The 20569-nt window shown below is 62.4% G+C and overlaps 2 protein-coding genes across 4 annotated transcripts in view; one reads left to right on the top strand and one right to left on the bottom strand.

The window, feature by feature from the left end:
- The window catches only part of RSPH14 (radial spoke head 14 homolog), a 53878-nt gene that overhangs the window by 14802 nt on the left and 18507 nt on the right, over positions 1-20569 (top strand). The window lies entirely within an intron of this gene.
- The window catches only part of GNAZ (G protein subunit alpha z), a 36120-nt gene that overhangs the window by 5159 nt on the left and 10392 nt on the right, over positions 1-20569 (bottom strand). For all 3 annotated transcript variants that reach the window (XM_074356178.1, XM_010955427.3, XM_074356179.1), the window contains exon 2: positions 12216-13379. In XM_074356178.1, the coding sequence (XP_074212279.1) occupies positions 12216-12938 (723 nt within the window). In that variant the 5' untranslated portion in view covers positions 12939-13379. The remainder of the gene's footprint in view (positions 1-12215; positions 13380-20569) is intronic.

Below are 20569 nucleotides of genomic sequence, written 5' to 3'. Positions count from 1 at the left end.
GCAAGCTGAGGGCAGGCGGCACCCGGGCATGGGCATGACCCTCCACCCACAGGCTGGGGGCTGGGTGTGGCATGCAGGGGGCCCGTACTGGGCCCTGGACTCTGCCTGTCTCCTGTCCCACTGATGGCACCTCCAGACACACCTGGAACCTTCTTCCCACAGCCACCACCTTAATCTCCTGCTTCTGCTCGCTGACTCCATGTGACTCCAAATCCCTTCACCACCCCCTCAGTGGCTTCCATCCTAGTGGGGTGACCCTGCACCTTCCACCTGGTCCCCTGACTCATCCTACCGGGGGCCTTCACAGGGCTGTCCTTCCTCCAGGCCCTTGCAGAGGGGTCAGCCCCCGAGGCCGTCCTTGACCCCCTGGTGAAGTACCTGGTCACTGCGTCAACTCCTTCTGTTAATTCGCTGTGGCTACGAGCACCTCCTGCCCTGTTCTCCACACTGCTCACTGTCGGCCCATAAGCGCAGTGCCGGGTCTGCTGGACTCGGGGAGATGGCGGGCAGGGCCAGACGGCACTGCTGTAGGTGTTCGAGGGGCTGTGGTGAGAGGGGGCTGGGTGCCGAGTGTCCTCCCTCTGAGGTGCACCTGTCCCCGGCTGACCCACAGATGGCCTGACCTGGTTGGTGGGGTGGTCCACACGCCCCACCAGCCTCCCCTCCCCTGGCAGGGCCTGGACACATGATGGGGCATCAGGATGGCAGGGCCGGGCCTCCTTCTCTGCAGCAGGCCCTGTGCCACGCTGGTGCTCTGCTGACAGTGGCCCGTGTCCCTTCTCACCTCAGCTATGTTGTTCAGTGGAACAATGCAGCGGCAAAACACGTGGAAAAGGGGTTATAAACAGGTGCTCTTCTGGCTTTAAATCGACCAGGAACTAACTCCCTGATCCGGGGGGTGCACGAAGCCTCAGGGTTTATCTCCCCAACTCAAACCCGTGGGGTCTGTGTGGCAGCCCCAGGACCCGACTCCACCACGCGTTCCCGTCGGTGGCCCGGCTCCTGCTCTGCTGACTGCCCACCCCCCCGCCTCTGCCGCCATCTGCAGACGGGCAGCCCCGCGGCCACAGGACTCGCCAGGCAGGGTGGAGATTAGCGGGGAGCATAAAGGGATTAGCAACTCAGGGCAGCGCACCTCGCGCCCTCATAGTCCCGATGCCCGCGGGGACCGGGCCTTCCCCGCAGGGACAAGAAGGGGGCTCGACAAAGAGCCACTGCCTCTCCCCTCTCCTCTGCTCCCTCGTCACCTCTCCTCCTCTCCCATGGCCGCTCGCTGCAGCCCAGCCAGGGGTGGCATAAGGCTCAGGAAAGGCCAGCGCTCAGCCCTGCAGGCCTTGGGCCAGCGACAGATGGGGCTTCTCTGGGGTGGGGGGACTTCCGACGGGTCCAGAAGTCAGAGTCACCATTTGCCCTGCCCCCCTCCAGTGACAACTGTGACGCTCATAGTAACGGCACAATCAGACCTGGCACTTCAAACAGCAAGGGCTGTTTAAACAAGATAACAGGCTGCGGTGAGGCTGTTCTCAGGCCCTAATGGCTTGGAACCTGTGTCCTGAACCTGCCAGAAACAGCAGAAGCTCATGCTGTTCAGCCTGGGGCTACCTCGCTGATGCTCCCTCAGGCTCAGTGCCCACTCTTCCCCAGCCCACCCTGGCCGGTCTGTTTGCTGGTCCCTGGTTTCTTTCCCCTCCCAGCACCCGCAGCCCCTGCTGGGGGACCACTGAGGGTCCTCCAGCTGTGCCACCCCTGCTGGTGGGGCACTTACAGGCTGGTGTGCAGGGCCCAGGACAGCACCTGGGGCCCAGCCTCTTTCCTCTGCCCTGCGATCATCCTCCCACCTGGACACTGGCCCCCTCGTAGAAGGACCTCGGCCTGGGTCCCACAGTCCCTCACAGGGGCAGGAACCAGGGCGCCTCAGTCCAGGTGTGGTCAACCTTGCTCTCGCTCTTCCGTTTACTCTGCCCAACCGCAACGCACAGTTGCCCTGAGCCCCCACTGGCCTTGGGGAGCCCTGACTCAGGAGCTGGGCGAGGGGCAAGGGGGCCGGGCAGTCGAGATGGACACAGGTGGCCATACAACCAGGTCAGTGCCCCACCCCAGGGCCCCAGCGTGGGCACACACAGCACTTTCTTGTGCCCAGGTAGGGGCTCTACCCATCTGACCGAGCTGTCTCCCAGGAGTCTGAGTGGCCAGCCAGCCCCCCTCACCCCAAACACACACACACATCACTGCTCTTTGCGTTCACTGAACATCAGAATCAATGACCAACGGGATCTGAGGTCCAGAAAGGCCCATTCCCACATCTGCAAGGGTCCAGCAGAGCCCTAGGCCAGGGTGACAGGGGCGGCGAGCATCCTGCAACTTCAGGGAGAGACTGAGGGAGGATCTACGACTCCCAAATTCCCAGAGCGACACCGAAGCGCTTGCTTGGAAAGGCCTGGGGCTCCCTTGTCCTGCTCCCCCTCCTCATTTTGTGCCCAGGCCCAGGAAGAAGTCCAGGCCCTGGGTCCCCCTTCCTCTGGCCTCGCTGGCCCCCTACCCTCGCCCTTGAGGGAGGACGCCTCTTCCAAAGCCCCGCTCCATTTCTGCCTCAGCTGAAATGAGAACTGCTTCCTACCTGTTTTGTGTTAAATCTTGCCAGCTTGATCCAAGCCTGGACCTACTCCTCGCCCGGCTGCTGTCTGTCACTGATGGGAAATTAGCAAACAGCAGGGCGCAGGTGCGTGTGATCTGGAAGCTGCTGACAGGTGCAGGACTGGCCAGGCTTGCAGATCATCACTGCCCCTCTGGGAGGGAACGGCGGTGCAGACAGCCCCTCCTGGGACCAGCTGGAGGACCCCTGGCCCTGACACCCTTGCTTGACACTGTTCAGCAAGGTGGTGCATCTGCACTCCTGGGCACGGCCTTGGGCCACCTCTTCTGGAGGGAGGGCTGGAGAACAGGCCGCCCATTCTGCAGGAACCTAAGGAGCTGGGGGCAGGGGGTGGGGATCTCAGTGGGGAACCTTAGCCTGAGGCCAACAAGCTGGATTTCAGAAATGCTCATCCTTAGGAAGGAAGTTATTTTTGCCTTAACCCCAGTTTCTCCGTTGTCCCAGTGGGGGCAGGGCAAGGGCTGTCCTCTGGGGTCTCAGCTCTGCCGAGAAACTGATCAAAGTGAGTCTCTCCCAGAACAGATGCCACGTGTGCTGGTGCAGCCACAGTCAGGACGTGGTCTAGGAAACTCCACTGGCTGCTGTGTCCATCACAGAGCCCTCGGGCCTGGGAGCACTGCTCCTGGCCCTGCGCCTGAAGCCGCACGTGCCCGTGGTGGCAGCTGGCACTTGATCCTTCCCAGGATCCTGTCACTGTCGCTGACACACCCCACACCCCGCTGAGTACTTGGTGGCTGACAGCATTCCCCTGGTGCTCACCGTGGCCAGATCGGTCTGAGGCTCCCAGCCCCCTTTATAGGTAAGGCAGTTGGCGGGGCCCCATTTCACATCCTCATCTTCACAAGGGAGACAGGATGTGCAGCTCAGGCACTTCTGCCTCCTGACTGGGTTCCCACACACCTCCCTACCTCCAGCCATGCCCCCTGCATCACCCACAGGGGTGTGCCAGCCCCTCTCCCAAGACAGGCAGTGTGGCAGGAGAGTGTGGGCCGCAGCAGCTGTGCCTGGGGACAGAGCACTGGACAGCAGCAGGGACAAGGTCTTGGGGAAGGGCATGCCAGAGGCCAGGCTGGTCAGCAGGTCATGGCTGCGGTCTCACTGAGTCCAGGCTGGAGTCACACAGTGTCTCAGTCCATGTCCTCACAGCCCTTGGGGATGGTCAGGTCTCCAGCCCCCACGGGTTCTGTGCTGTCCAGAAGAGACCTCCTGCCCTCAGCAGGCCCCACACCACTGCACTGGAGGGGCTGGGATGCCCTGGGGGTCCAAGTCCTGCACCAGGCCTGATGGTACCATAGCGTCTTTGCTCTGAGACCCCACCCACCAGGTCCTCTGGGCAGGTGGGCTACACAAGGCCAGCCTGCGAGGTTGAGCATCTGAGGAGAGCGTGGTGACAAGTCTGCCCAGAGCATCCCCATCTGGATTCAGTGGGGTCTCTGGCCTTGGCGTTGTCATCCTGGGGGCACTGGCAGCCAGGCCCTGGGAGGTCTGAGCAGGACTAGGGGGTGGGGGCAGGCTGACCGCCAACAAGCTCCCTTGGGAACCGGGCTCGGCTCAACCCTGCATGCCCCTGGGGGCTCTTGCACTGTGTGCGGGCTTAGCTCACTTGCCTGCCCAGGGGAACTTGTGACTGTCTCTCGCGAGAAGGAAACCAAACGGCAGGACGATGCATGTTCCCAGCCGGTCTGTGCCTTCCCAGACTCCCAAACTGGACCGGGTGGCCCAGGCCACAGGTGAGGCTGTGGGGGGCTGGGAGAAGTTTCCCAGCCTGCCCAGTGCCCGGGGTCTGGGCTCCGATGCCTGGCACCCACTTCCATCAGGGTGCCAGCCCCAGAGTTCCAGGCTGCGTGGGTGCCAAGCACAGGTCATGGCAGATGTTGTCAAAACTCTCCTGTCCTTGAGCTGCAGTCTGTCACCCCACTTTACAGACAAAGAAGCCAGACTGGACCAACTCACCCAGCCAAGGCCACGCCATGTCTGGCCGGTACTGCTCCTTCTCCCTCCCGAGGTCCTGTGTGTGGGCAGATGAGGCTGACAGAGGAGTCAGAGGGGGCGGGCCAGGGAGCCCGGCAGGCACGGGACCAAGGGCCAGGGTGGGAAGCTGCCCAGGACCACAGAGTGCCCTGGTCAGCTGTTCCAGAATGTTCTCTTTCCCCGGTGGATGGTAACTGGCCACGCCAGGCCTCCTTGGTCAGGCCACTGTCAGCCTTCTCAGGGTCACTGGAGGCCAGAAAAGGTCTGCGGGGCTGTGGCCCGGGGCTGGCCTCAGCAGAAACCTCGAGATGTGAGGCCTGGTGCCTCCAGTTCACTGAATTTATTCATGAAATTAAAGAAAGCATAGGAGCCAAGGTCTCGCCAACCAGGGGACGATGAAGACAGGATTAGGGCCAGCTGTGGCCCGGGCTCCCGGGCCAGCCAGCCTGGCCCTGCTCTCTGGGCCTGAGGACACGTGTCCAGTGGGGAGCCACGTGCAGGGAACAGGGGCACCTTCTGCTCCATGAGGGGCGTCCTCATCAGATGACCAAGTTCCCTCCGCCTCGCTGCCTGTATTCAGATCTACCAGAAACTCAAATGTCGGAGCCAGTGGGGCTGGGGTAGGGGGCAGCGGCACGTGTCCTGTTAAGACAGAAGCTTTTGTCCGTGTTGTTCAGGACCAGTCGTAGGACCCCTTGGGTGGCAGGCATCCCACGCCCCATCTATGCCGGTTACTAGGGGTCCCTGAGTCAGCCTGTCCCCCAGTGCTCTTCACCTGCTCCCTGGAGTCTGCTTTTGATAAGAGAAGTTGTTTTTCAGTTCTCGGATTATAGAAATCCCTTAAAACAATAATAATCTGCGTCTTAAAATCCAGAGCAGTTCTGATGTGTGTGTAAGGAGCAGAGCTAATACGCTCAGGAAATTAATTACCCCGCTGACCTGGGCGCTGAGCGGGATGTGGCCTGGGAGGCTCCTCTGCCCTGGAGCTCCGGGTAAGCGCGGAATGCAGGCACTGGGCTGGTTGGAGGAGCGCTGAGGAGAGCAGATCACGTGGCAGAGGGGACATGTGCAGACGTGGGATGTGCAGAGGCCCCTGAGAACCCCAGCAGCAACACCCACCCCAGACGGTGCCAGGGATCGGGCTCAGAACCTGGGTCCCTGCCCAGGTGGCCCAGCTCTGCATGGCCCCCCACAGCCCCCAGGACCCACGTGGGATTCACAAGGCCCAGATGGAGCCCAGAGTACCTCCACCAACCCACCCAGACCCTGCCCGTGATGTCCAGGCCCTTCTCCCCTGCAAGCTGGCCTCGGGGGCAGAGGAAGCCCTCCTGGCTGCCTTGAGACCAGCCACAGCCAGTATCCACTGGCCACGGGCGGGGGTAGGGGGGGCGATTGCCCAGTATGGTCCCTGTGTGACCTCAGGGGAGGAACGGCTACAGCTGCCTCCCCCCACGGGCCTGTCCCCAGGTGGAAACACGGGACACCCAGCAGGAGCCGACTCCTGGGTTGGTCCCTAATGTCCTGACGGAGAGAAAGCAGAACCACCCAGCCTGCTCCTCTGCGCAGAGGATCTGCCCAGGGAGAGCGTGGAGCCGTCCTGGCCAATCCCGGTTCTCACACGGGCCAAACACAAACAGAAACACGTGCAGTCACAGGGCCAGAGTAGGAAGAGCCGAGGGGTCACAGAGGAGGTTGGAAACAGATGCTGCCAACGACCCTGTCATTCACCCATGAGCAGGCATGAGTGGCAGGGTGCTCCTGCTGGGGTTGGGGGTCACTGCTGTAGGAGGCTGGTGCCTGTTTAACATCCGGCAGGGATGAGGGGGACCGAGCGGCTGCCAGTTCCCGTGGTGTAGTTACTCCTGGCTGATTTTAATCTACCAACATGATATTAAACTGGCGCTCGTGAGCTGGTACCAGCTAGGCCCGGCCCCGCAACAGACTGGTGTGCAATGTGGGAGGCTCTGCCCCTGCTCACGTGGGTTCCAGCGGCCTCCTCCAAGGGAGGGAGGCCAGCCCTGCCCGCGTGGTGTTGACAGCCCCTGCCGGCTCCCTCCCGCATGGCTTGTCCACAACAGGACAGGAGGTGGACCCCAGCCTGCCTATGTGGGAGGCCCTGGTCTCAGAGATCTCAGGAACACGTGGACACCCCCATGCAGATTACGCGAAGGCCTGAGCCAGTCTGTCCAGTGGGGGAGGCAGATGGGGCTGCATCCCCGCCATCCAGCTGTGTTCAGTGACAGCCTATGCCTGGGAAAGGGTCTCTAATGACACAGCAGGAGGTGGCCACCATGGAGGGGTGGGTCTAGAAGGATGAGGAGATGGGAGGAATGGAAAGAAAAGCCTATTAAGGCCCCAAAGTGTGGAGCAGGCTTGGAGGGAGGCCACACTGGGTGGGAGGCTGACCTCTGACCGCTCAGGGCATGAGCTGAGCACAGAGGGAGACAGGAAGCTCCCAGGGCAACAGGGAGGGTAGACTGGGAAGCTGCCACTGAGAGTGGCTTTGGTGCTGGTGTCCCCTGGGAGCGGGGGTGGGCTCAGCCCAAGGAATCGAAATGTCAGTCGGCATGGACCAACCAAGGGCCACAAGAAAGCGCCAGGCTGTGCTGCAGGGGAGGGCTGGCTGCCGGCTGTCCCCTCACCCCACGTGAAGCCCAGGCCCTGGGGGGGCAGAGACCTGTCACCACTGGCCACTCATGAGTGGGAGCCACAGGTCAGACCCCACGGCCCACCAAGGTGAGGACCAGACGGCCTCAGCCTCTTCAGGGCTGAGACAAGGGCCAGGCAACGGAGCGAGGGACCCTGGATGGGGCCAGGGCCAGAGGAGCCAGCAGGCAGGTGGGGGTACTGTTCACAAGTGCAGGCAGTGGCTTCGGGCCACAGAGACCTGGTTGTAAGTACCGCCCAACCCCCTCGCAGCTGGCCACATGTCTCAGATGCTTAGGAGGAGTACCAGGCCACAGAGAGAAAGCGCCGGGCTGCACTGCGGGGGGGATGCAGCTGGAGAGAGTGCGTGGCCAGCTGAGCCCTGTGCTGGTGCACCTGATGTGGGAGGTGCCATCACAGCCCAGCCAGGGTCCCTCTCACTGCCTTGGCCTCTGCAGTGCCTCTCAAATCTGCCTGGGCTGTACAACCCAGGCCCCTCTGCCGACCAGGACCGGCCTTCTGGCTCTGGCTCAGGAAGTCTCCGCTGTCCCAAGGTCAGCGTGGTTTGCAGAGGTCACAAATTGCACGTGGCCCTGGCACATCATGAGACCAGAAGGAGCTGCTCAGGGAGACCAGTGCTGGGGGACGGAGGGGGGAGGCTGGTGGCCTCCAGGCGGGTCAATGGCACACTCTCTGGCTCTGCCCCAAGTCCCCATGGCACGGTTCCTGGAACTATGTCCTGGTCTGGGTCAGGAGCCGGAGGTAGAGAGGGGACATGCTCTGCCTCGGCTCCCTATGGTCCTGCTGCTGACGAGGTGGGGACTGTGGGTAGTGCCCCACCCTGATGGCCACTCCAGTGTCATGAGCCCAGCTCACTGCCCCCACCCTGGCTCTAGCCTTGGGACACATGGTGGGTGATCTCTGGGCCTCAGTTTCCTCATCTGCAAAGCTGGCTGGTTAAGGACACTCAAGGATACGTCAGGTCCTTTTCTAATCTAAGCTGGGTGTCATCCACGTCTGGCATCTCCCACTTGTAACCACAGCCTTTGGACAAATGCCACCCGCTCTGTCACGGGCAGATGATGGCCAGTCTCACTGCAGTCTCCGGGAGCACCGTTTCGTGACATGATGGCATTCTTGCAGCACTGATACAGGCTCCCTTTCTGGGCTGAATGACAATGCACAGTGGTAGGGAGCAGGTATGTGCTACTTGTACGTGGCCTGGAGCAACCTGTGCCCTTCTTAAGGCCCGGCACCTGCTGGGGCTCCCCCAGAAGTGCTGAGTGTCCCCACAGCTGTGCACCCAGAAGCCAGGGCTGCCACCTGCAGAACCTTACCCCTAAAGGGCACATCCTCATGTCTCACCCCCACCTCCAGGGGCCCTCCTGGACAAAGATGACCAGCTACTGTTGGATAAGCATTGGGGACACCAGGCCACCCACAGGCAGCCCCGCAGGAAGGCAAAGGGGGGACACCCTGAGACCTGTGCCTGCTGGGTCCCAGGAAGCATGAGGGTTTGCCGACAGGACGCTCGGCTGTGCTGGGTGTGAGCATCCCTATCCTCAGCTCCTTGTGTCCTGGTATCACCTTGGCATCTGGCCCCAGCCGGGGCCTTGTACTCACAGCAGGCGCACAGCAGGTATACAGCAGGCCTGCTGACAGCCTTGCCAGGAAATAGCAGTGAGCTGCCATGGGTGTACCCGTGAGAACACTGACACCTCACAGCCTCGTCTGTCCCTTCTGAAGGACTTGCCACCATGTAGAGGCCGCAAATCCATCAGCAGGTCAGCGGGGCTGAGGCCGGGTGACAGGTTCCTAGTAGGGTGCTGGGGTCCTGCCTGCTGGGCACTAAAGGAGGGGGGCCAGCTGAACAGGGAGGCCACCTGGGCCCTGAGGTGCACAGCCTTGTGGGGTTGTCACACGGGGTGGGCAGTCAGCCAGCGCACCTCTGCACCCACATGGGCCACAGCAAGCTCCTGCCTTTCTCTACTCCTGGCAGAGGCCTTTGGCCAGGTGGCGAAGGAAGTGGCGGCAGTGGGTGGGCGGGGCAGCCTGGCTCAGCCTCAGGCAGCAGGTGTGGCTCAGAGAGAGCCCAAGGCTGCATGAGTGAGCCCGTGACCTATGCCTCCACCAGTGACAGGGACACTGGGCATGGCTGCCCTAGAGGACACCAGGTGATGCATCCCTGGGCTAGGCTCTGGACTTCTGTGCTGCCTGGGGCAGCCCTACGGGGGGAGACTGGAGGCCCACCCAATTTTGGAGCCCCCGGTACCTGCAGGACTTCATGGGGGGATGGGGCTCCAGGTAGGATGGGACCCCATTAAATCCTTCCAAGACAAGGGCCTGGAATCGTCGCCAAGGCTGGGCATGGCTCCTGGGATCTGCTCGTGGCCACGGTCCACAGACGCCCTGGAATCTGCCCCCTGCCCAGGTGCTGCCCAGCATGCGCTGTGGCCTCCACAGCCCTCCGGGCCCAGGAGCCCAGTGAGCCTGACGTCACCCTGGGCAACATGCTGACGCAGAAGCCAGCAGGCGCCCGGGGGTGGGGCTGGGGCTCCTCTGCCAGGCGTGGGGGGCGCTCTGCCAGCCCTCCGTCCCAGGAAGACGAGGCCTCAGCTGCCAAGTGGGTAGAAGAGCTCCAAGGAGCCGAGTCCAGAGCCGCCTGGCACTGGGCCCCAGGCCCCTTTGGTTTTTGCAAGAATCAGCCGGGCCTGCTCCTGGCTGCCTGGCCTCTGCCGGGGCCCTTCACTGGTGGGGGAGCAGCCCTGTCCCAGCGCCACGGCGGCACTTGCCTTGGGCAGGCAGGGGGAGGCAGGGGCACAGAGAGGCGGGCTCTTCTTGGGCGGCCAGCCCACCTCGTGGCCTGCTGGCTGCAGGAGAAACAGACGGTATTGTCTGTCTGCAATGTTTGTTTTCCACCCCGAGATACTGCTGGTAGAGCATGAAAGGTCAGAACCACTTGGAATCCAGTGAATTTCCAGCCTCGCTCGAGTCATCAAGAGTCTCCTTTTCTGGTGAACAACCACCGCCCCAGGCCTGCCGAGACCAGGTGGTGGGCAGGTAGTGAAGGGGTTGGGGCACAGGCCTGGCTGCCGGCCCCTCCCTCTAGGAAAGGCCCTGCTGGCCCCAGGGCCTAGCAGCTTCCAGGGAACATGGGCAGGCCTCACAGAGAAACCCATAGCCAGGCCAGCAGCTGCAGCCCCCGGGGACAGGGCAGGGGGACGCCAGAGATGCGAGGCCCTGTGAGGGCTGCCTGTCCACCCAGTTGTCCACCCTACCTAGTGGGGCAGCCACTCATCTGCACACGATGGGGACCCACCTGTGATGAACAACGGTGATGGAGGGGAGTGCAGGCCCCAGGCTGGGTTCAGGAGGGTGACACCTGAGATGGAACCTGGAGGGTGGGCCAGGCTTTGGCCCTGAGCAGCAGGGGCTGAGAGGGAGGGACAAGGTGGTCACATGCTTAAGGCCGGAGAGCATGGAGCACAAGGGAGCGAAACCAGAGCAGAGAGGAGAAAGCTCAGGAGGCGGGGCTGGCTGGGCAGAGCCAGGAGGGCCCCGGGCAGAAGGCCTGGCCTTGGGCCTGTCTTTGAGGACACTTGGGCCGTCTCCTGGTTGACAGATTCAGGGCAGGGCTGGTAGCCAAATCCCTCCATGAAACACAGGACCCACTCAGGGCCCAGGCATCCTGCCTCCCGCGACCTGGTACACCTGTGGGTGCAGGCCTGGCAGGCAGGGCCTGCCCATGAACATGGGAGCCCACCCAGCCCCAAGGGAATTCACCACACCTGCCCTAGGAATGACAGAAGAGGCGGCCCTGAGCTGCAAGGACTCAGAGCACAGCCCCTTGCAGACACCCTGTCTGTCCCCACGCCCCCCACCCCCACCCCAGGATCAAAGGCCTCTTAAGGGCAGATTCTGGATCTTTGCTCAGTGACCCTGCCTGGCACAGACCCTCTGCTGTGGGGCATCCCTGTTGGGCTGAGCGGACTCCACCACCACCACTTCTGGGTGCCTGGGGAGACTGCAGCACCTCGTGCCCAGGGCCTTCTGCCTTGTCTGGGCCTGCAGTGAACTGCCCACCCTGTCTTTCCAGGGGCCCGACTCCCATTCTGGCCCAGCGGCTCCCCCGTGAGCACCCCACACCCCGGCTCCGCACTGGGCCAGGTTGCCCCTTGGCACCTCCACCACGCACATGCCTGGAGCCTCCCTGCCATGTGACCTGAGCCCCCAGCCCACGAGGTGGTTCTCAGCCTGGGCTGGGGGCCTGAGAGAACTGCCCCCTCACCCAACCACTGGAGGTTAAACCTCAGAAATGGTTCTTAACCCTGTGGCTGCCACACTCTCAGGACCTGGGTCAGGTTGTGGGGCTGAGGCCGTGGTTCCTGGCTGGTAGGAGCTGTGTGAGTTTACTGAGATGCCACACGGACCAGCAACTGGACGCCTGGCCTGGGCCATGGCCTCCTTGGTCCTGCAGACCTGCCAACCTCCCTCCTGTCTCCAGCATTAGCTGCCATGCACCCAACCTCACCTGCCATGAAGCCTGTGTGGTGCCAGCTTCCTTTCCTCCCCAGCCAGCCCTCCCCACCCTCAGACAGCCAAGGGCCCCTCCTCCAGACCCAGGCAACACACTCTTGGGTCTGGGGAGCAGGTCCTGCGCAGGAGAGAGCTGGCCCCCTGTGCCCTGTGAGTGCCAGCTGTGGGGTGTGCGGTCAGCTCGCACGGCATTGAGGAGAGGCCACCTGGGCACCAGGGCCTGCAAGAACAATGACAGCAGTGCTGTCTGCAGCCAGTGAGGGCGGCCCTGCCCACTGAGGGGAACTGGGCAGGCGTCTGGACTACCCCGAGGTCCTCGCCGGAGCCGCCCTGGCTCCCCTGGGACGGCAGCCGCTCCCACCCTGCCCGGCGCGGCAGCCATGGGCAGAGGAAAGCTGGGCCCACTCACCGTCTGGTTGTCCTCGTAGAGCTTCAGGTCGTAGCCACTAAGCTCCACGCAGAAGATGATGGCGGTGACGCCCTCGAAGCAGTGGATCCACTTTTTGCGCTCCGACCGCTGCCCGCCCACATCCACCATCTTGAAGGTGAGCTCCTTGAAAGTGAACTTGTTCTCCACGATGCCCGTGGTCATGTCCCGGGAGCGCAGGATGTCCTCCACGGTGGGGACGTAGTCGGGCGCGGCGATGCGCTCCAGGTCGTTCAGGTAGTAGGCGGCGTTGTCCTCCAGGTGGTACTCGCTGGAGCGGCTGAAGCAGGCCTGCGCCCCGGGGTCGGCCCAGAGCCGCCGCATGACGCCCAGCAGCTCGGGCGTGATCTCGCCTTTGCTCTCCGCGGGGCCGGTCAGTGCGAACAGCTGCACCGCGTCGTAGGCGCGGTCGGGGTTGTGGAAGTCGATCTTGAGCGCGGCCAGAGCGCGGATGATGCGGGTCAGTGAGTCGATGGCGTTGTAGACTATGAGTGGCCGGTACTCCTTGCAGGCCTCCAGGTTGAAGCCGCCGCTGTGGATGATCTTCATCTGCTTCACGATGGTACTCTTGCCCGAGTTGCTGGTGCCCAGCAGGAGCAGCTTGATCTCGCGGCGCTGCCGCTGGCTCTCCGAGCGCAGGTGGCGGTCGATGCGCCGGGATCGCCGTGCCGCCTCTTTCTCCTCTGAGCTTTGCCGACATCCCATGGTCCGGCAGCGGCGGGCCCAGAAGCGGAGAGCGGGATGGGCACCTCTCCTGGTGGACGCTGGGTGGGAGACGCTGAGACACGGGGCGGGGGCGCCCAGCAGACAGACGGATGGACAGCCCGGGGCCCTGGAGTACTCAACGTGGGTCGGGGGCTGAGGTCGTGCCCCGCTGCTGCAGCCCCTGCCCCGGCGCCTCCTCTCCAGCTGGCATGGCGCGTGTGCTGCGGGAGGTGGCTGAGCCCTCCCTCAGTGACACTCCACCTGCCGGGGTGGCCGCGGGGCCGGATGTGCCACAGTCATCCCCAGTCCTCGCGGTGGTGGGAAGCCTCTGGTTGCCGGCTGCTGTGGCAATGCTGCCAAGCGCAGCTGGGAGGCCAGCAGCCAGTGCTGAGGTCGCGGGTGCTCCCTGTGGCCCCCCTGCCTCGGGCATCCGCCCTTCACCTGCCAACAAGAGAACAGCGTGAGCTTCCTCCCACCGCGGGCGGGGTGGGCAGGGGAGCTCTGGATGGCAGGAAGTGGCTTGGGGAACAATGAATCAGAGCCCTCCCCTCCGTGGAGCTCAAACCACAGCAAAACAAACACACCCGGCTGCCACCCCAGCCCTCCCGCAGGCCAGTTGGCCTGAAGCCTGAGAGAGAGTGACCTGCACCACACCGGGCCCAGGGGTCCTCAGAGGGGGAGGGAGCCCGGGGTGCCACAACCCTGCCCTGCCCACCAGACCCAGTGACCTCACCCTCCCCAAGTCTCAGTCTCCCATCTGGTGGTGGTGAGGACTCCGTATGGTGGTCCCGTGTCCTTTCCTGCAGCTGTTGGCGCTCTACCCACGTGTAGACAGTGGGGTCCCAGGCCAGGGTCAATGAGTGCTCCCAACCCTTACTGCCTCCCAGGAGCTGGGTCACCCTTGCTCTCTCTAGGGGAGGATGGCCGCCAGGTGTGGCTGGCCAGACAGGCCAGAGCACATCTGAGGGCACCAGGAACCAGTGAGTCCAGGGCAAGGCAGGGGCGGCCCAGAGGCTCCCCGGTGCCAGGCCGAGTGCCCCCATCGTTAGTCAATGAGGCGCAGCTGTGCTCACACGTGGCACAGGGCCCCAGCCCCTGCTCTCTGCTGGCCTCGTGCGTGCTCTTCCCAGGGCTCCCTGACCATCTACGGTAACTGGGCCAGGGCCCTTACCACCAGGGTAGCCCCAGAGCTCGGGCTCTGCCCCCTCGCCCAATCTCTGTCCCGACCTGGCTGCCCTCTGCAGCCTCCTCATTCAGCCACAGCCAGTGTTCACCCGTAATGCCCCTGTTCAGGCCCAAGGCCAACAGGCCCTGTATCTTGTCCATCTCTTGCCCCCCACACCCCCTGCCATGGCCCTCCCCGCTGCCTTCGTGCCTGCCAGTCCCAGCGATCCCGCCTTGGAGCTGACCCTGAGCCTGTTCTCTCCCTTGGCCAAGGTCCCCATCCCCCAGCTCCGTCTGCCCCTCAGGGGAACCTCAGTGTGCCCCACTGCTCTCAGGGTGGGGAGTCTCACCCCAGCTGTGTGGTTGGGCATGTGACTCCCCGTCTCCAAGCCTGTCCCTCGCTGGTCACAGCTCAGCCACAGCTGACTCCCGAGAGGAAAAGTGTCCAGCACAGAGCCCAGTACCCAGCCAGTGCCCCTCATTCCCGACACCTGTGAGCTCCCCCTGTTCTGTCGCCTCAGCCTCCGCCCCTGCCCTGCCCTCTGCAGCAGCCTCTGGTAACGTGGGTCCAGGCATGGCCAGTGCAGGGCCCGGCACAGGGCAGGCGCCCAGTGTGGGGGTTGGGGTCAGCCTTGGGGATGTTGAGTGTCTCTTCCGCGTCTCTGCAGCCCCATGGCCTGAGGACGAGGGATGTACCAGGAACCCCTGGGGATGTGCTGCTAAGAGCAGCGATTAGATGGCTGGCTGGTCGGTCAGCAGGGCCCCGGCGAGCGAGGCTGGTGATCATGCTGAGAACAGATGCCCTGTGGGGACCCCTAGCTGGGCACGGGGTGGGCGCTCTTGGAGCATGTGTTGTAGGATGATGTGAACACGACACAGGCAGAACACACAGGTCCCCTGCCACGTGTGTGCACCATGTGAGCAGAGGTCTGCAAAGTTACTCTCCGAGCAGCAGTGAGTTCTAGGCTGTGAAATTACATGGGATTTGTGCATTTTACCATGTTTCTTATACTTTCTTCCGTGAACTGTGTCACAAGAAAGGTCTGCACACAGTCCCACCAGGAACTTGCCTCTCTGGTGGATGGTGAGTACGTGGGGCAGGGCACCAGGGGCTGCTCCCTGGTCCCTGTGATGACCTGGCACAGCCCCCACCAGTGGCCGCCCAGGGCTCCTGGGGCCCTCCCACCTGAAGGTGATGCAGGCCAGACTGGGGGTGCCCCACGTTGTCATGAACGTTTTTCTCAATTCTGTGTCTAAAAGGTCTGAGATACAGCCAGGCCCCTAGTGACCAATTCTCCATCAGCTGGCCAGTGACAGGGACAAAACTTGCCTCCTGCTCTTCAGGGCCCCCAGGGTCCCAGGCGCTGGGTCTCCCTGCAGTGACCTCCCTCTGGACCCCTCCTTGTTGGGATGCAGTCTAGCCTCGACAGGTGGCACTGCCTAGGGTCCAGGGGGCTGGTCCCGCCTCCGTGCAGGGCTGCACCTGGATGGCCGAGCTGTTGGCCACATCCTCACAGCGCTGCACATGACCGCATGACCTCAGGGACTTCTTAAATCCAACCTGCCCCCCAGCCTGGGCCCGGGGAGCCCGCTGGGCAGCACAGGTTGTCCCCTGGATGGCTCGCTCGGCCACCCGGGCTGCTCCCCATCGGGGGTGCCCCTCGCCCCACTCCCGCACGGGAACTCTGCCTGCTCTTCACGGGCTGGCTCACGCATGCCATGTCCCCGTCGGCGGGCACCAGGTCTCTCTCAACCACGTCCTCCCCTTCTCTGGTTCCTCCCACCAGGCTGGGACCTCCTCAAAAGCGGCAAGGCCCTTACCAAAACCATAGACAAAAAGTAACTTAAAATGCATCGGAGACCTAAAACTATACAACTCTTAGGAGAAAGCACAGGGCAAAAGCTGCCTGACATGGGACTTGGCAGTGATTTCTTGGGTATGACACCAAGGGCACAGGCAACAAAAGAAAAAACAAACTAGATTCCACAAAAATTCAAAAAGTTTGTGCATCAAAAAACAATATCATCAGGTAAAGAGGCCACTGACACCTGCCAATCGTATACCCAACATGGAACGAACGTCTAGGATACACAGAGAGCTCCTGAAATTCAACAACAAAAACACAACCTGACTCAAAACTGGGCAAAGGACTTGAATGGGTGTTTTCCCCAAACAAGAGACACGAATGGCCAATCAGCACAAGAAATGATGCTCAGCGTTATTACTAATCACCACAGAGCTGCAATCAAAATCACACTGAGATACCACCTCGCACTCACCAGAATGGCTTTTATTTAAAAAAAAACAACAGAAAATAAAGAACACTGGTCAGACAAGAAGAAACTGGAACCCATGTACGCTGCTAGTGGGGATGTAAAATGGTGCAGCTGCTGTGGAAAACAGTGTGGAGGTTCCTCAAAAAATTAAAGACAGATTCTACCACATGAGCCAGCAATTCCACTCCTGGGTTTATACCCAAAAGAACTGAAAGCAGGGTCTCAGAGATTTTTTTCACACCTATGTTCATAATAGCATTAGTCACAATCACCAAGAGGCAGAAGCAACCCAAGTGTCCGTTGACAGATAAACGGACAAACAAAATGTGGTAAAGTCACACAAGGGAATGCCGTTCAGCCTTAAAAAGGCAGGAGATTCTGACACCTGCCACAACACTGCTGAATGGGGATGTTATGCCAAGTGGAACAGGCCAGTCACAAAAGGACAAATCCCGGTGGTTCTGATTACACAAGGTCCCTAGAATTGTCCAATTCATAGAGACAGAAAGCAGAGCGGCGGCTCCCGGGGGCGGGGGCGGGGGCGGGGTGGCAGCTGCTGTTTAACGGATACAGAGTTTCAGCTTGAGGAGACGAAATTTTGGAGCTGCTGGTGGGGACGGCAGCACAGCAGTGTGAGTGTGGGTCATGCCCCTGAACTGCACCATTTCAAAATGGTTAAAATGGTCAATTTTACGTTGTGTATTTTACCACCACACCCCCTAGAAAAAAGTGGAGCTGGCCACGTGGTCCTTGGCCAGTGCAGTCATAGGGCAACGTGGCCGGGGGTAGCAAAGCGCGTTGGCTGCGTCTGAGAGCTGGACCGCCACCTGCACAGGGCAGCCACCAACAGTGACACCCCAGGTGGGCCCCTCAGTCAGAGGCACCCTCCTGCCGAGCACCAGAGCCAAGCAGAAGGCCCCACTAAGAACCCTCCCGACAGCTCCGCGGGCTCAGCCACATGCCTGGGGGTGTGAGTGTCCAGTGCTGTGGACTTGGCGCAGGACCGGGGCTGTGCATGGATGCAGGGAGGGAGGTCTGGGGCGGAGGGGCCTCAGGATGGTACACTCTCAGGCTCCTGCCGGTCCGACCTTTCTGGGTCTACTGTGCTTTCCTGGACCCCCAAGGACTCCCCCAGCCAGCCCAGAGTCACTGGGCCAAGGGTGGGACAACCACCTCGTTCCCTGGCCAGTAACTGCTCACAGGTCCCCAGGGCTCAACACTCAGGACTCCCTACCACAGCGCGGCTGGGTCTGGCTGGAAATTACTGAGGAGTGGGTGAGGTAGGGGGGGCAGGAAGGGGAGAGAGGGCGTGTCGTGGCTGGGCACAGACAGAGGAGGAGAGAGGCACAAGGCCAGAGGAGAGGGCAGGCTGACGAGGAGGAGCCCCACCCCCGACGCAGGCCTTATCTGTGACCGTGTGGCTGCCTGTATGCCTGTGTGTTGTGGCCTGCCTGCGTGCAGACCTGTGCACGTGTCCGTGTGCAGGACTTAACACACGTGTGTGCGCCCCTGTCTAGCTATGAGGCTGTGTGGGGGTCCGAGCACGTATATGAGTGTCTGTGTGCCACTGTGTGTGGTGTGCAGGGAGTGGAGGTGCCCGTGGGCTGGAGGTGAGAGGGGCCGAGGGGAGGGCGGGGTCTCTCTGTCTCCTACAGTTACTTACTGGGCCAGCTGGTGGGGGGGACACTGCTGAGCCGAGCAAGGCCCTGTGAACTCCAGCCCTGACTTCGCTCTGAGCAGCCCCTCCTGCCCCCTGCCCCTGACACAGGAAGGGAGCCCAAGGCCAAGGTCACTTAAGGTGTCGCGCCCAAGCCGGGCTAAGCCAGAGGGTCTCCAAGGAGAGAAGACGGCTTATCAGCTTACTGGGCTAGAAGGCTGGACCCGGCGGGCGGGACACCCTCGTCACAGGCCCCCCCTCTTCCCTGGAGGGAGACACAGATGAGACAAGTGTCCAGCCCTCACTCTCCAGACCCTTTCCCGCCCCAAGGAAAGCCCGGTCCATGGGCCACCAGACAGAGGTGAGCTAGGGAGGGGGCCTTTGAGGCCCAAGCAAATGGCCAGCTGAGTGGAGGACAGGGGTGGTCCCCCGGGGCAGAGGGCAGCCGAGGCCACAGGGCCAGCAAGGCTGAGTGAGACCACACCTGGATGGCCAGAGAGTGCCGGCCCTGGAGCAGCGACCAGGGGTGTCGGAGGGCCTGGGCCTTTCTGGCCCTGTGGAGCTGGGTGGGGCTGTGACTCAGCACCCAGGACCCCGTCCCACCCCCAGCTCAATGAACCTGGGCTGCACCTGGCCCCTGCAGCTCTCTGTGCAGACCTGACAGGGGGCCGGCCTGAGTCCCAGGGCCACGTCTCGCCTCGGCCGCTGACCTCCTGGGCCTGAACCCACCCAGGTCGTTTCCATCTTACTCTGAAGAGTGTGTCTCTCTCCCCACACCCTGAAGCCGCCGGCCTTGGGTCAGCTCCCTCCAGAAAGCCTCTGCCCTCGGCCATCACCAATGACCAGTCTCCTCCCCTCTTCAGGAGCAACCGTGTCCCTCTGTGAGCTGGAGTCTAGTGTCCTTCTCTGAGTGGACGTCTCTGCAGGCTCCTTCCTGCCTGAGCACTGGGTCCTGGGCCCCCTCACTATGTTTTCCCAAGCCCCGCCTGGACCGGTCTGCGGCTTCTGATGGGCCCACACCCTTTGCCTGCAGTTCTGACCTCCTTGCCCTTTCGTGCCAGGCTCCACCCCCATGAACCCCCATGAGCTGCAGCCCCAAGACGGTGCCTTCACCTCTGGGCTCAACAGCGCCTGCTTGGCCAACGGGCGCCCCAGGCAGCCTGTCCTGGCTTCATCCACATGCGTCACCCTCATAATCTGGTTGCAGCCCGGGCCTGCAGACCCCGTGGGGATGTCCATGTGTCCCTGGACATCAGGGCGGCTGTGGGCTGGGCCTCAGGGAGGGCCCCTCCACGGGAGTTGAGCACTGTGGGGTTGGGGAGAGGGCTGGGCTGCTTCCTCGGGCCCCAGGAGTCTGCACTTCTGCCCGGTGTGCGGCTCCTGGCATCAGCCTCATGGGGCACCCAGAGCGGCCTTACAGATGGAGAAACTACATTTTGGGGAGGGGGCCACTTCCTCAGGGCTGCCTGCTGGGGGCCTGCAGGGCTCAGCCCCACAGGACCCCTGACCACAACACAACCTGGTCCCTCCCGTCATTTACTCCATGGTTTTCTTTAAACCGACTTGCTTTCACTCAGCTGCACTTTAAAAGCAGCCTCACGCTTTTGCTTTGAACAGAGAGTCCGAGTCACAGTACAGACAGAAGGCACCAGAACAGGAGCTGGTGTCACTGCTGCGGCCAGGGTGCAGCCGGGGGGCTGGGGTGGGGGGCAGGGTGCAGCTGCAGGGTGGCCCTCGTTGAACAACGAGATTATCGCAGGGGGGAGTGGGGGGGCATGCAGGCACCAAACTGGGATTTTCTCCTTGAAGAAAAAGGATTGAGAGAAATAAGAAAGGATTACCTTCCTCAGGGGATGGCTGGTGCTGCTCCCAGCTGTGGCCTCAGGCCACCTCCATGTTCTGGTGCCATCCAGCCCCCAGGGATGCAGAAAGGGGCCCCTGGGGCCTGAGCCCCTCCCCACTGGACCCCCTGGGCCGTGGTGTCAGCAGGCACCCCTCTGCCTCACTCATGTCAGAGGCTGTCTCGTCTCCCGTCTCAGGAAAGTGCACCAGCCCCAACCTGCTTGGTCTCATCGGGGCTCCCAGACCTCGGCCTTCAGAGCTGAATGGGCAATCAATCGACCCCTGGGCCCTGTCTGATCATCACAGTGTGTCAGGCTCTGCTCTGGGCTTGGGAACACGGGCGTGGAGGGGTGAGGCTGTGCACCAAGGGGCTTGTGTTCTAGTGGGGAGACTAGTAGAGAGAAGCGCTGGGGAGAAGGGGGAGCAGGGAGGTGATGCTGGAGGAGACAGGACCACCAGTCACACAGGGTAGGGGAGGGGGCATGGGCAGGGCAGGAGGCAGGCAGGGCAGGGACACCGGGGAGATGCTGCCTCAAGGGCTTGGGTGGGCAGTGGGGGGCCCAGCCCGGGGCAGTGTCCCTCCCGCGGTTCCTGAGGGAGCGGTCAGTGATGGCTGTCCTGGCAGAAGTCCAGAAACTGTGCCCCTGGGGACCCCCTTTTTCCCAGGGAGGTACCATTCGGGGCAGGAGGC

The sequence above is a fragment of the Camelus bactrianus genome, chromosome 32 (genome assembly GCF_048773025.1).
Source record: "Camelus bactrianus isolate YW-2024 breed Bactrian camel chromosome 32, ASM4877302v1, whole genome shotgun sequence".
NCBI classification, from domain to species: Eukaryota; Metazoa; Chordata; class Mammalia; order Artiodactyla; family Camelidae; genus Camelus; species Camelus bactrianus.
Note: the sequence above shows the minus strand (reverse complement) of the source record. Positions and strands in the feature narration are given on the sequence as shown.